General features: G+C 35.5%; 1 protein-coding gene across 4 annotated transcripts in view; it reads left to right on the forward strand.

Annotated features, from left to right (window-relative positions):
* Nucleotides 1-16,392, forward strand: part of KCNU1 (potassium calcium-activated channel subfamily U member 1) — a 163,567-nt gene that overhangs the window by 46,646 nt on the left and 100,529 nt on the right. For all 4 annotated transcript variants that reach the window (XM_047717060.1, XM_047717061.1, XM_047717062.1 and 1 more), the window contains 4 exons: nt 7,572-7,677; nt 8,738-8,820; nt 10,169-10,238; nt 13,597-13,749. In XM_047717060.1, coding sequence (XP_047573016.1) covers nt 7,572-7,677; nt 8,738-8,820; nt 10,169-10,238; nt 13,597-13,749 — 412 coding nt within the window. The remainder of the gene's footprint in view (nt 1-7,571; nt 7,678-8,737; nt 8,821-10,168; nt 10,239-13,596; nt 13,750-16,392) is intronic.

A 16,392-nucleotide genomic window follows, 5' to 3' on the forward strand; every position in this document is an offset into this window, starting at 1 on the left:
TCTGTGTATGTCCTAACATTGTTTGAAAGATTTCCTGTCATTTAGGAAAGTATTCCATATTTATTATTATTACATATGACCATCATTTTGTACACAAGTCTGCTGCATTTTACAATTATTATTCTGCTAGTTCTCAGAATTGGAAGTGTCAGTTCAAACCGATGCAGAGAGGACTGTTTTTGGTGATGTTTTTATTCTATGAAGCTTACATTTCCACAAGTAGAGTGCAGGTCAACTATTTTGTGAAACACTGGAAAATGCATACTTAATACAAAAAGATTTTTAAGCAGGCAAAATGGTTTTCTCGTTTTATTTTGCAATTTGATTCATAGTGAGATTGAACAATTTTTATGTTTCAATGGTTTCCTTTTTGCTTTCCCTACCTACAATTTTGTTTCCTAGTGAGACTGAACAGGTTTTGTATGTTTTGACCATTTTCTTTTCCTTTTTTGATGGATGAAGGAACTTGTCTTTTCATTTCTATCTCCTTCTCTATGAGGAAGATCGTCTGTTGCTTCACTGATTTCTAAGCAGTCTTAATGTATTTTGATATCAGCCTTTTTGTGTCGTGTGTTGTAAATATTTTTCTCTTGGCCTGTGTGTGTGTGTGTGTGTGTGTGTGTGTGCACATGTGCTTTTATTTTAATACAGAGCATTGGATTTACATGCACTATAATCCATCGCCTCTTTCATTTTGGGATCTGGCTTTTCTGGCATTTTTTGGTCTCTCTGTTCTAGAATTAAGCAAATATTCTTCTGGCATTTTTATGTTTTCATACTGAGCTATTTTATATTTAAGCTCTCTGAAATTGATTTTGTGTAAAGTGTACTGAACTAGCTTCTCCATTTTGTCCAAAAAGCTCATCAGTCATCCACACTTCGCTAAATAAGTCAGACATATTCAAAATGACATTTTGCTCTTACACAGCATTGTATACGGGATCACTTCAGCTTCATACATTTTATAGTTAACACTTTGTACTTTTTAGATTAAGGCATGCCGAGTCCACTGTCCACTATCACTTCGGGCTCTCATATATGAGATAACCAGTAAGCATTGTAAACTCCAGCATGGGCTATTGATGGACAGCCAACAGTTTTGTTTCACTATCATTGCCTTCCTGTCTTCTCAGTAATTGGCATATTGCTTGAATCCTTATATTAAAAAATAATTAAAAAGTGCTAAAATTGTGATAAGGGGCTAATAATTATAATCCAGTTGAGACAAAAAGAATATCATTAGATGTATTTGCTGCTGCATTTTCATGGACTAATGTAGGTTATTACAGGTACTTGTCAAGAGAATGAATGGGGTCACTGGGTGGCTCAGTGGGTTAAGCCTCAGCCTTCAGCTCAGGTCATGATCTCAGGGTCCTGGGATCGAGTCCCGCATCGGGCCATCTGCTCTGTAGGGAGCCTGCTTCCTCCTCTCTCTCTCTCTCTCTGCTTGCCTCTCTGCCCACTTGTGATCTCTCTCTGTCAAATAAATAAAATCTTTAAAAAAAAAAGGAGAGAGAATGAATGAAATTTTTAAAATGATATAAAATTCATCTAGAATTTTACCAATTACCTATAATTTCTGATGACTCTATTGTCATCAGAATTTATACCCTCTGCCAGACATTCTCTGTGGCTCTGTATTCACAAAGTAATTGCTTACTGGATATTTCCATCCCAGTTTTTCAAAGGCCCCTCAGATTAAACATTTTCAAAATTAAATTCAGGATCTTATGTCCCTCTCATATGTGTGTGTATGTGTGTGTGTGTGTGTGTGTGTGTGTGTGTGTGTGTGTGTGTGTGTAGGAAGGAAATATGTATTATACATATATATAAAGGAAGGAAAGAAAACAGCATTTTTCTTTCTCAGTAAATGGGATGTTATCGGTGCAGTTCCTTAAAACAGAAAATGAAACATCGTGTTTGCCGCTCCTTTCTCTCAAACCCTGTGTACACTTTCATCAAAATCATCAATTTTGTCTCCTTAATAAATACTAATTCTGTTTCTACCTCTTCATCTCCACTGTCACAACCCTATTCAAAATTAATATTTTGTCTCTCCTTAGTTTCTAGGAAGGCCACTTTATTTGTGCTTTTTTCTCAGAAACTCTTCTTTTACTGTTATATGATCAGTTTATTCTTATGCTTCAGCACTCAGAGAGTCCCCCCACCCCCAATTCAACCCATCTGAATTAGTGTCTTCTAATCCTTCTTTCTCACCGCTCCATCGCATTTCCTTTAAAACAATGATCGTGATCGGCAATTTTGTTAGATTTTTTTCTAACACAACTGTTAACATTTCCTTCCCCTACTGTATATTCATAGTGCTCCTCCAGATAAGAGGCACAGTCTCTTCCACTTCCCTTTGAGTCTGGCCTGCCCTATGACTTGATATGATAAATTGAATGCCACATGCGACAGAGGTGACACTTTGCTGGTTTCAGGCCTGAACTTTAATAGGACTGGTAGTTTCACATTTCATTGTCTTGGAAACCTATATCATCATGTAAAGAGTCAGAGTAGCTTGCTTTGATGGGGAGAAGGCCCAGCCTACCCTCTGTTGCTTTAGTCACATAAGTGAGACAACAGTCGTGCAGGTAAAATTATTTTGGACATTCCAGCTCTCAGTAAAGCTCTGTGATGAATGTACCCTAGTGAATGGCCACAGTCAACACAGTATGGAACAGAAGAATTACCTTGCTGAGACGAGCCAACCCACAAAATCTTGAGAAATAATATACTATTGTTGTTTTAGATCAATAAGTTCTAGAATGGTTTATTTTGTGGAGAGATAATTGATATAAAATGTGGTCCTGGAAGTGGGCTGCTATCACAATAAAAGCCAAAATGTGGCTTTCTCCTTGGAATGGGTGGTAGGCAGAGGCTAGATGGGTTGCCTGGAGACTGTTATTAGAGGCTAGAAAAACAGTGAGAAAAACTGCCATTGGGTACAGAAAGAACAGCACAATTTTGGTAACAATGTCACCCCAAATAACATGATAGATAGGAAATACACTAAGTAAGACTGTGAAGATGGCTGAGAAAATTTCCTGAAAGAATGTTAGGTGCCATTTGCTCTAAGTATAATCATGTTTGATGAGATATGGTAAGAAAATGGAGGTAAAAAGTAACTCTTTAGTCTTCAAGCAGAACTTAAACAAAATATAGAAGGCTCAGAATAGTCTCTCTAGCTGGCCAAAAATTGCCAGTGGTAAATGACCTCAGGGTGATGGGGTCAAATCCAGGGTGCTATAAAATACGACCTCAAGTCAAAGGATAGGATCTAATCAAGGATGCAGCTCAGCTGTAAGATCCTTTGTTAAGACCTCAGAAAAATGTAAGGTGGTGACTTGTAAGATGGTTCTCTTAGGCAGGCAAAGGGCTTCTAGGAAGCTGAAGGACATTCTTCCCAGAACTCTGACTTTCTCAAAGTAGAGATCTATCTCCAAAGGAATCTTAAGGATATGAGTTTGGGGGCATGAACCTGAATAACATTTATAGAAAGTCATTAGTGCTTTAAAGAAAATTTTAACTGTCAGCTTGGAGTAAAAGGGACAGAGAGACTTCACAATGGAAGCAAATGCCTCTTGGCTCCCAACCCAGCATAGGTAGGAATTAGGCTGAGAAATCTACTCAGGAACAAACGTGGGCCATTTATTTGGAAAACAGAAGATGACTCATAGGGTCAGGGGGCAGAGATAAGAACTGAGAAAAACAGTGGATTGGCTCATTAGAGAAGAACTGGGCCCTAATCAAAAACATGCTCTACCCTCTGAGTCGGGGCCATGATAATATGTGTTCAGATAGATTTTACAGTTTCAGTGGACCAGTGATTTCTGTGTGCCATCCATTACCATCCCAGTGTCTTTTGGTTGGGAATGTCTGCTGCAGTTTTCCTGCCTCGTCATGGTATTCTGGGTGTTGAGTTGGAGATGACTTGTCTATCTAGGTCATGGGTCATCAGATGAGGAAGAGCTGTACCAGAGGAGCCCTATCCACATCTAGACTTGATGTAGATGACAAGATCCAGGACTTTAAACTGAGGCTTTAAAAAGACAAAACTTTGGGTAGAGAAAGTGAGAATATTTTGTATAGGGGAGGGATTTGGATCCTTGTGGTAGATTGTTTTTAGAAGATGGCTACCCGGATTCCTCCCAATTGTTGACACATAGTCTAGTCCTCCAACAAAAGTAGTCTGTTCTCCCTTCTGTTGAAATTAGACAACCTTTTGATTCATTTTAACCAATAAAATATACATGAGTGATTGGGCCAGTTATGGGCTCAGCTCTTAAGAGGCCTGACAGCTTCTGCTTCCAGTCTCTGGGAACCCTGAAGCACTATAGAAGAAGTTCACCTACTCTGGTGGAGAGGAGGTCCATCCAGGTGCCAGCATCTCCAGCTAGCCCAGTTGAGGCTATAGATATATAGGTGATGTTATCTTGGATGTTCTAACCCACTAACACTCTCAGCTAAATGCAGGCATAGGAGCGACTCCAGCAAAACTACATGGAGCAGAAAAATCATCCAGATGAGCCAAATCAAACCAAAGAATTTCAAGAAATAATAATTTGTTATTTCTATCCATGAAGATCTTGAAAAATTTTAAGTGAATATAGGTAACTGATAGAGAAACTGTTGCTTTTCTTTCTTTGGTTTCCTGTTATTTAAAAAAAAAAAAATTCCAAGATGTTATGATAGAAATTGTCAAAAACTAAAATACTAATTTATATTCCTGTGTATCAGGATACTTAGTGGCATATAACAAAAACTACTTATGGTTAAATTAAGCAAAAAGAAATGTATAAATAGATCTTAGCTCTCAAAACTTCCAGAAGAGCCAGATAACTAGGCTTAGAGAATATATAGCATAAACGAGTAATATTGTGATATTTATTTTATGTGTATTTATATTTCTAAGTAGTTGATATTTTCTAATATTATTAGAAATACTGTCTTGTTAGTTAATTTTTCTAGTTGTTTGCTTTTGGTATAAAACACAGTATTGACTTTTGTATATTAACCTTCTGTCTATCCATATTGCTAAATTTCTCCATTACTTAAATTTTCTTTTATAGTGTGTTAGGGGTTTCTATGTAAATAATAGTTTCAAATAAAGACAGTTATTTCCTCCTTTCTAATCCTGTGTACTATTTATTTTCTTTTCTTACTGTACTTGATAAGACATTAAATATAACAGCAAAAAAAGTGGCAATTATATCTTTTCTTTCTCATTTCAAAGAAAACTCTTCTAACATTTTGTCATTAAGGACATCCTTTTTATTTTAAAAATATTCCTGCATCTGGTCACCTGGGTGGCTCAGTGGATTAAGCCTCTGCTTTCACCTCTGGTCATGATCTCAGGGTCCTGGGATCCAGCCCCGCATGGCATCTGGTTCTCTGCTCAGCAGGGAGCCTGCTTCCCCCTCTCTCTCTGCCTGCCTCTCTGCCTACTTGTGATCTCTCTGTCAAATAAATAAATAAAATCTTTAAAGATTAAAAAAAAATTCCTGTGTCTGAGATGACTCTGTATTTTTGCTTTTAATTTGTTAATGTGGTAAATTACATTAGTAGTTTTGGAGTTATGGTTAGTTTGGCTTTGTAGTATTAGCTAAAGACTATTCCCTCTTTTTAATGTCTTTGAAAGACATTGTATAAAAAAATGTGATAATTTGTGGCCTAAAAGTGTGGTAGAAGATACCGTAAGACCATTTAGAACTGGTGGATTTAAATTTTTGTTTGGTGTCGGTGTGTGTTTTGTTTTGAGAGATTTTAAATTATGGCTTCAATTTCTTTAATAGTCATAGGACTATATGGCTTTATGTTTCCTCTAGAGTGAGTTCTGATAAGACATATTTTTAGTAATATGTTTTGTTGAAACTCAAAAGCTGTTACACTTGATTATCTGTTATATTCTTTCATTCTTATTTTTATCTCTACTTCCCCTATAGGTATTTTATCTTCTTCATTCGATGTAATGAATTCAATTTCCTGTATTTTTGTCTTTTTTCTTTCCCCATTGATTTTACTACATTTTTGCCTATTGTATTAGTTTCTTATTGTTTGTTTGTTTTTTTCAAAGACCCAGCTTTTGGTTTTATTGATCTTCTTTGTTTCATAATTTATTTTCTATTTCATTCTTTGCACTCCTATTTTTATTGTCTCTTTCCTTATTATTTCTGTGGGTTTATTCCAAAATTAATGTCCAAGGCTATAAACAACTTCTAAAGCATTGCATTTGTTGTATCCAAAGGCTCAGCTGTTTAGTGTTCGCAACATGATTTATTTGTAAGAATTTTATAACTTCCATTATAATTGCTTCTTAGACCATGTCACTTTTAGCAGTCTATTTTTTTAAGAAATGGAGATTTTTTTTTGTTATTAACTTCTAACTGAAAGTGTATTGTGATCAGAGATCATAATATGTATGACAACTATTTTTTGTGGTATGTTGAGGCTTTCCGTATTGGTCAAGTAATTTATCAGTTTGATAAATATTTGTGTGCTCTCAAAAAAAAAATTAAAAGAGTATTCACAATACTAAGGTATAGAAACAACCTAACTTAAGTGTCAATTGTTGGATGAATATATTAAAAAATAGGCATACACAGCACATACATGTATGTACATACATACATACACATATACATATGAATACATGCATATATACACATACATGTGTATATACATACATATACAGTGGAATATTATTTAGCCTTAAAAAAGGAATTCCTGTTATTTATGACAAAATGGATGAACCTGGAGAGCATTATGACAAGTGAAATAAGCCAGACAAAGAAACATAAATACTGTGTGCTATCACTTATATCTGGGATTAAAAAAAAAAAGTCAAACTCATAAAAGCAGAAAGTAGAAAGGTGGTTGCCTAAAGCTAGGATGTTGGGGGAGGACATAGACAAGGGTTGGTAAAAGGGTACTAACTTCTAGTTTTAAGATGAATAACTTCTGAGGCTCTCCTGAAAAAAAAAAAAGATAATCATGCGAAGTGATCGATGTATAAAGTTAATGGGAAGAAGCCTTTCATAATATATACACATATCAAATTATCACATGATATATTTTATATATCTCTCAATTTTAATTTTACCTAAATAAAAGGGAAAAAAAGGACTTAGAAACATTAAATTTGACAATTTTTTTTCTGTTCAATCAATTGAGAGCAATGTGTTGAAATCTCTCATTACTGTGATAATTCATCAATTAATCTCTCTAGTTTTGTCAACTTTTTCTTTATATATTTAGAAGCTATTTCATTAAATTCATTGTTTTAAAATACCATGTCTTTTCAAATAATTGAAATGTTTTTATTTTATCATCCTTATTAGTAATTCCTTTTTTTAAATTTTTGGACGTCAACCTGATTTGCATTTTATCATATCTTGGTGATTGATGGGTCTGAGCTTCAGGCCCATGCCTAGAATAAGGCTAGTATGGATAAGGAAGGAAGGATCCTATAGGAGATTAAGAGTTCTATTAAAGGCACTAAATAAATATAACAATCTCTACACTAAATTCAGGCATCTTTTTACACCTTTGGTACTACATTCTTTGCCCAGGGTCCCTCCTTCCTTGGAATTAGAAACTATATTTAAGTGCAACATGGCCTATACAACTTTTGTTTCTGGATCTGCACTAAAGTGGGATGATCTGAGGCGGGTTGCGGTAAGAACTAGTTCTTTTTCTTCTTCTAGTTTCCCAAAGCTGCAACAATTAAGATGATAAGATGTATTGCTCTTTCAAAAATATTACTCTAGATGCTTTAATTGGAGGAAAATAAAACTTCCTCAATTTTAAAAACTGATCATAAAGGAAATGTAATAATTGATCTCTAAATCCTCCTTGATGGAAACCAAGCAGAACTCATTGTTTACCTATCCTTACATTTATTTATTTTACTAAATTCTCTATTTATCTAATGCAATTTTATTTTATCGATCTAAGAAATCTGAAAAAGTTATGGATAGCAAAAGTGTTTTTAATTTTACCATCAAGTAAGATTGTTACCAGATGACAGATTTCCCAGCTTTTTCTAAACACACTGATACGCCTTCTCCTAGGAGAAACATGAAAGAAAATAGCAGAAATCCCATTAAGGCTGGGGAGAAAAATAATGAGCTAAGCATCTAAACAGCTTTCAATTAAGATCAAAGCCAGCTTCCCCCATGTTTTAGGTTTCACAGAATCATACCAAGGGCTGCAGTTTTTAGAATCAGAGATCGATAGAGTTAACATAAAGAACTGAAATAGAAAATGACAGTCTCAGAATAAGCTTTCTCTTTCCCACAAGTCAATATTACAAGAGTCACTTCAATAATTTTCTAAACCCTTAAGATTCAGAATCCACAAGTATGGAATGCTTACTTTGGGCCAAGCATTCTTCCAGTTCCCTCATTCTTTGCTCTCCTGAAAGTCACATAAATATACAGGAAGTTGCTTAAAAACATGGTTTTGGACAATGGGAGAACTATAAGTATGCACTTTCTCTTGCATCTTTGTTAGAGACCCTAAACACAGATCTGTCTGCCGCAGCACTTCCAATACTTCCAGCTTCTATAGGACTCTGATTCTGATGTAAAGATGTCCTTATCACAACTCCTTCTCAAGAGTGTTCTCTTTCTTATGGGAAACTTTATGATAAAACCTTAGGAAAACCCATAGGGGGAGCAGTAGAGCATTTCCCATGTAATTTACAAGATGGACGTGGTTTAATCTTGACGAATAGGTGGAATCTGCAGAAGCATGCCTGATTATAGCCAACCCTCTGTGCAGTGATTTGCAAGCTGAAGACACTTCAAACATTATGAGGTAAGAAGCTGGCACTTTGTTTTATATGCTTCAGTGCTGATCTTATTTCTACCTTTTTTAAAATAAAGCCTAGTGCAGTGGACTGAAGAGATGATATCATCTGTCACAGCATTAGGTTCATCGTATTCCAGGTTTCTTCTGCCATTTTTTTTTTTGACTGTGAAGTTGTAGGAATAAGGAAGTAAAAAATAGAGTATTCTGATTATCTCTATGCTTCTTCGCATATTTCCTAAAGTTTCATACAGACACTAACTCTTTAAATTAAAAAAGCAAGCATACAAATAACTGATAACTGTTCAGATATTTATAAATAACATTATAAATAATAATTATAAATATAATAACATCTTTATAAATAACATCTTTAACCCACCAAAAATAAAGATGCCATTTGTGATTGGTGAGCCCTGTTAGTAGACTTTACTTACTGGGGTTTTATGCCAGTAGTTCTGCTGATATATTATGTATCATTTGGTATAATGTGCTTGTGATTATTGGCAAGTTTATCTTCAAGATGACTAGAATTGGTGTTGACCACCTTCAACTATGAACTATCTATGAGCAGGAACTTGACTTGTAGTAATAGCTTCATTATGAAGGTAATGGCATTATGCCTAACCCAGAAGAACTCCTAGTCCCCAGAGCATAATAAACATACATAGCTGAAGGTGATTCTACAAATAGCAAGAAACAGTTGAGAACATATGCTGTGCGTAATACAGTACATATGAGATAGATCTTAGTTTCTTACTATGTATAATGAGAAAGTTGATTAAGATAGTCTATGAGCTATTTCATGTTATAGACAAAAATGCGATCTCTGTTTTTCCTGTAATTAATGTGTTTGAGTTTGAAGGCTAAAATACATGAAACTATTTCCTCCTCAAGACTAGAGGACCACAGGGTGCCTAGTGGCTCAGTGGGTTAAGCTTCTGCCTTCAGCTCAGGTCATGGTCTCAGGGTACTGGGATCAAGGCCTGCATTGGGCTCTCTGCTCAGTGGGGAGCCTGCATCCTCCTCTCTCTCTGCCTACCTCTCTGCCGACTTGTGATCTCTCTCTGTCAAATAAATAAATGAAATCTTTAAAAAAAAAAAAAAAAAGAATAGAAGACCACAGTCTCCTAGTACCAAGACCTGACCTTTTCATAGATTTCATTTACTAAATACTAAAACAATAGCACTGTTTACCGTGTATGCTTTTAAACAGAACATTTTTAGAAAACTACATAACAGTGTATCTTATGTTTTATTATGCTTAACCACACATCAATTTAATTCTGAATTTAATTATATTGCAAAGCCATTGGATATGGCACATCACTGATGAGTGTATTTGTTCTTTTTGTAGGGTTCTCTCTATCAAGAACTATTGCCCTAATACCAGAATCATCATACAGATACTTCAATCCCATAACAAGGTATGATAACATTCTGGTCTATTATCCTCCTCTTTTAGTCTATGGAATTAAATGGCTTATTTCATCTAAGTAATAGAACTTATTAATTTCTATAATTAATAGACCTATAGGTCTATATTCAAAAAGTTTTCTGCTGATTACAGGTGAAATTTGGAGTCCCATTAAGATTGTAAATTACTTAAGGGCACCTGGGAGGCTCAGTGGGTCAAGCATCCAACTCTTGGTTTCAGCTCAGGTCATGATCTCAGGGTCCTGGGATTGAGTCCCACATCAGGGTTCATGCTCAGAAGGCAGTCTGCTTGAGAATTCTCTCCCTCGTCCCTTCACGATCCCGTTAATGTTCTCTCTCTCTCAAATGAATAAATAAATCTTTAAAAAAAAGATTGTTAATCACTTAGAAATATAAATTTGTAAAGAAGCATAGTTTCATACTTTAACAGCTGCTACCTGAGAGTCAAATTTCCAATCCACCTGAATGTAGGTGCTGAGATCACTTCCTTTGGGACATTGACAGCTCTGGGCATACCCTCAATTACTGGCATCCCCTAAAAAAGAATTAGGAGGATTAGACAATCACAAAAGTTTGAGAGACAACCAGAAGCTTTGTTAGAATTGAACAATAAGGTTCAACTAAACAAGGCCATTTCTTCAAAACTGGTGAGATGGCTGTTTTATCTAATGCAGAGTTTTAGGGGAAATGAAGAAAGAGAGGAATATTTCCAAATTAATGAATAAGATAAGACCTCAGAAAAAGACCTCAATGAAACAGAGATGAATGACTTACCTAAAAGAGAGTTCAAAACTGTCATAAAGATGCTCACTGAGCTAGGGTGAAGAACGAATAAAGAAAGAGATGGAATATATAAGAAAGTACAAAATGGAAGTCATAGAGCTGAGGAATTTAATAACTGAACCAAAAAATACAGTAGAGGGGTTCAATAGCAGACTAGATGCAGCAGAAGAATAAGCAAACTTGAAGACAAGGTAGTGGAACACACCTAATTGGAGTAGCAAAAAGAAAAAAAGAGTAAAATGAATAGAGACAGCTTAAGGGACAATATCAATTGCATTATAGGAGTCCCAGAAGAAGAAAACAAAAGAGGGGCAGAAAATGTATGTGAAGAAATAATGACTGAATAATACCCTAATCTGGGGAAGAAAACAGACCTCTACATTCAGGAAGCAGAGAGAATTCCAAATAAGATGAAATAAAGAGACCCAAACCAAGACTCATAACTAAAGTATCAAAAGTTAAAGACAAAGAGAGAATCTTAAAGTCAGCAAGAGAAAAACAACTTGTAATGTACAAGGGAACCACAGTGCAGTGCCTGGGGGCTCAGTTGGTTAAACATCTGCCTTCGGCTCGGGTCATAATCCTGGGGTCCTGGAATGAGAGTGTTGGACTATCTGCTCTGCAGGGAGCCTGCTTCTGCCTCTCCCTCTGGCTGCCACACCCCCTGCTTACTCTCTCTCTCTCTCTCTGTCAAATAAATAAATAAAATCTTAAAAAAAAGGGGGGGGGGAACCACTGTAAGACTACCAGGGGATTTTTAAGCAAAAACTTCACAGACCAGAAGGAAGTGACCCAATCTATTCAAAGTACTGAAAGAAATAAAAAAGACCGTCAACCCTGAATTCTATCTGGCAGTGTTGTCATGCAGAATTAAAGAAGAGAGTTTTCCATACAAGCGAAATCTAGAGGAGTTCATCATAACTAGGACTACTTTACAAGAAACATTAGAGAAATTTCTTAAAATTGAAAGGAAAGGGCATCGTACAGGATGTACAGGAAGATACAGAAGTATACATCGCAATGACAAAGGCAAATGCGTGGTAAAATTCAGAATAATCTCATGTTGTAAAGGTGGATTAATCATTCATGAAGTATGAAGGTTAAAAGACGAAAGGAGTGAAAGTAGCTATAACTGTGATTCTTAGTAAGGGCTATGCAAGGCCAAAAAGCTATAACTTGTGATATCAAAAATAAAATGTGGGAGGGGGGTAAAAATGTACTTTCAGAATGTGATCAAACTTAACTATATATTGTTATAAAATGAGTTATATAAGCCTCACAGTAACCACAAAGGAAAAACCTATAGTAGTAGATACACAACAAATGAAGAGAAAGGATGCTAAGATCTGCAGAAAATCACGAACTTATGAAAAGAGCAAAAGAAGAAGAAAGGAACAGAGGATTTACAAAATAGCCAGAAAAAAATTAACAAATGACCATAGGTACTTACCTATTAATAATTACCTTAAATATAGATGGATTAAATTCTCCATTTACATTTAAAGAAAAAGGGATATGTATATGTATATACATATACATATATATATATGTAAATGAAATATATAAGTATATTGGAATTTTGTTCAGCCATAAAAAAGAAGGAAATTCTGCCTTTGCTACAGTATGGATGGGGCTTGAAGGAATTATACTAAGTGTAATAAGTCAGAGAAAGACAAATATCATGATTTCCCTCATACATGGTACCTTAAAAATTAAAAAAAAAAAAAACAAAAAAAGTACAGGTAGAACAGATTGGTATTTGCCAGAGGTGGGAGGTGGTAGGGGGGTGAAGTGGGTGAAAGGGACCAAAAAGAACAAACTTCTGTTTATAAAATAAATAAGTCATGGGAATATAATGTACAACATGGTGACTATAGTTGATAATATTTTATAGTATATTTGAAAGTTGCGAAGGGAATAGATCTTAAAAGTTCCCTTCACAAGTAATAAGTAATTGTAAACATTGGGGTGGTGGATGGTAACTAGACTTATTGTGGGGTCGTTTCATGACATATACTAACATTGGCTCATTTGCTTGTACACCTGAAGCTAATACAGTGTAACATGTCAATTATATTTCAGTAAAAACAAGGACAAAAACAAACAAACACAGATTGTACACTAAGGACAGTATCAGAGGTCTACATCATTTGACCCAATTTTGCACTCTCACTATTTTTGCTTTAAAATGTGACTCACAGGGGCACCTGGATGGCTCAGTCTGTTAAGCCTCTGACTTTGGCTCAGGTCATGATCTCGGGTCCTGGGATCAAGCCCCATGTCTGGCTCCCTGCTCAGCGGGAAGTCTGCTTCTTCCTCTCCCTCTGCTCTTCCTCCTGCTCATTCTTTCTTTCTCTCAAATGCATAAATCTTTAAAAAAAAAAAAAAGTGACTCACAGGTTTTAAAAGCTGAATTTGTTCTTATCACTTCCACTTGACGTGGACACAATAAATGCTTTCAAGTAAATGCTTTGAAACAAATGCAAGAAAGATGTCCATTCAGAAAAAAACTTTCTTGAATTATATTTCTTCTTAACATCTGACTTACTTTCTACCATGAAACAGGTTTTTCTGCCAAAGATCCCCAGCTGGAGCTGGAGTACTGGAGACAACATCATCTGCTTTGCTGAGCTGAAGCTTGGCTTCATTGCCCAAGGCTGTCTGGTGCCAGGCATGTGCACCTTTCTAACGTCTCTATTTGTTGAACAAAACAAAAAGGTAACCTTGTAAATTGTTGTTGAATCTTGGCTTTTTCCCCCATATCCTCACAAGTTAGGATCAGAAATAGAAAATTGAGGAAAGCAAGAAGGCCCCAAGAAATGAGATTTGACTTCCACTTGAACTATGAAGGATTGAGAGGTCTAACTGAAGTCCCAGGTATGGTGCTGACCTTGAAGAGATTATTGATCTTATTCTTGTCTAAGAATATTTATCTGCAAAATAGAAATCATAGCTTTGCTTTCTACCTGCAGTCCAGATGTTATGAACATAAAGGTAGAAGTACTTGGAGTTATTAAAGGCAGAAGTATAAATAAAAATAAAGGTTATATAGGAGGATGATTCACAATATTCAAAAGGCAGAAATAGCCTAGATCTCTATCAGTTGTTGAATGGACAAACAAACTGTAACATAGGAATAAGGGGATATTATTCAGCCATAAAGAGAAATGAACTACTGGAATATGCTGCAACATGGATATATGCTGTAACATGGATATATACTATAACATGGATATATGCTGTAAAGCCTGATATAAAATCTCACATATTTCATTAATTCTGTTTATATCAAATAACCAAAATAAATAGAAGACAGAATGCTGATGGTTGGATCCATGTTGCCAAGAGCAGACATTGGGGAGAGTTGTAAGAATTGAGAACAATTTGTTAATGGATAGGGATTTTACTTTGGTTTGACAGAAGTATTTTCAAACTAGATAGGGGAAGTGACTATACAACATTCTAAATGTACTGATGCAACTGAATTGTTCGTATTAATTTTTAAAATTTGAATTAGAAAATATTAAGAAAAAATTTAAAAATCCATAGAGGATTATAAAAAAATTAAAAATAGAGGTTTTTTTATTAGTGGTAAAATTATATATAAATATAAATTAAATTCATGATAATAAACATATTCACGGAACAAATAACATTTCAAATCTAATTTTCAGGTTATTTTGGGAACATTCTATGCAATAACAACAATAGTCACCACATATTGAGTACCTAGTATGTCACTCATTTTAAATACCTTATGCTTCCCATTGATAATATTTCAAGGTAGAATCCCAGTAATGGGTCAGTGAAACTAACTAACTTGATTGTATAGTTAAGTTAATGAGTAGAAGAGGTAGAATTGTCTGACCTAATATCTTACCACTATGCTTGATACCTGTGGTTGTTGGGTATCTACTCACAATCCCCCATATATCATGTCCTTTGATGCCTTTGAGACTAAATAAGTGGTCAAGGGGTTATTGGGACGACTGCTATAAGCACAAAGTACAGCCTTTGGAATGCCACCTGCATGAAATGATCCAAGAAAGATTCCAACCTCAGCTGGACCCAATTTCCCATTGTCTGGAGGCTCTCCAGAGAGTGACCTTTCCTCTCCATTTATTAGGAGTCTACATATGCCTTCTCTTATATTCAATTTACCTCTTGGCCTTTCTTTACACTTTATTTCCTTCATTAATAAATTTTAAAAAAAAATTTACATCTTTTTTGGTTTTGTCCCTGGTACTATCTAAAACAAAATGAAACAAACAAAAAATCCCAAACCAACAAACAAAACAAAATAAAAAAACCATGAAAGATACTCTGGCCAGCAAAATGCTAGCTGGAAAACATGGAATTCTTCTATAATTCCTTCTGTGCATTGGAGGAAATATCATATACAGATAAATAGAGACGACATCAGACAGTAGGAATGAGCCTTGATGACACTATAATGAACCTGCCTTACCCTCCTCTTCCTGCTTACTGTGTATGTCCTTGAAAAGTGCTTGTGAGTAAATTGTCTCTGCCTGTGCTGTGTACTCAGAAAGTGCAAGATAACTGCTCTGCAAGATACATGTATTCATGTACAGTGACTCGCTTGGGCTCTCCATGGAGTCTCCAACGCAGATATTGGAATTTGTAAACTGCTGCCCCTCTGGGGGTTTGAAATCATCCCTCTTCACCAAGTCTCAAGGACAGGGATGTTTGAAAGGGTGCTTCCAAAACATGAATTGTGTGGGCAAATCCCCTGGAGGTCTGGTTAAAATGCAGATTCTAATTCCAAAAGTCTGAGTGGGGCTTTCATTTCTGAAAAAAGCTCCCAGGAGTGTGTAGGCTGCTGGTCTATGGACACTTTAAAGACTGGAAAACATTAGCAAGAGTGAATGACAGTAGTATCATAGTATACACAGTCTACATAGTAACACGATAACATCTCCATGGCTGGAGAATGGAAATGGAATGAGAGCTCTTTATGAAGACTTCATGTCTTTCATGAAAGTAGAGGAGGAAGATATTTAAAACCAACCCTATATTATATTGTTGTTCTTTCTGTGTGATCTAAAGTTGTAACCATCTCACTGAAGATGATCATCTATCGATATTCATAGGAATTGAGAGAAATTTGTGGTTATGATATTTTTGGGCAGGGGGAGTGAAGTCTAAAACCTACTTTCAGATATCCTAAACCAGGCAGGGTCAAGGTAAGATTTTTTTAATGTTATACTCATAGCTCTGGTGTTTTAGATCCTATAATAAACTATTAACAGATTTAACAACTAGGGCTCTAGTGTCTTATGATCGATTTTTCTTGGATTAGACACTTTCTCTGTCAGCTTCTGGATCAATAAAATGAGAGTT

This window comes from Lutra lutra, chromosome 2 (genome assembly GCF_902655055.1).
Source record: "Lutra lutra chromosome 2, mLutLut1.2, whole genome shotgun sequence".
In the NCBI taxonomy this organism is placed as follows: Eukaryota; Metazoa; Chordata; class Mammalia; order Carnivora; family Mustelidae; genus Lutra; species Lutra lutra.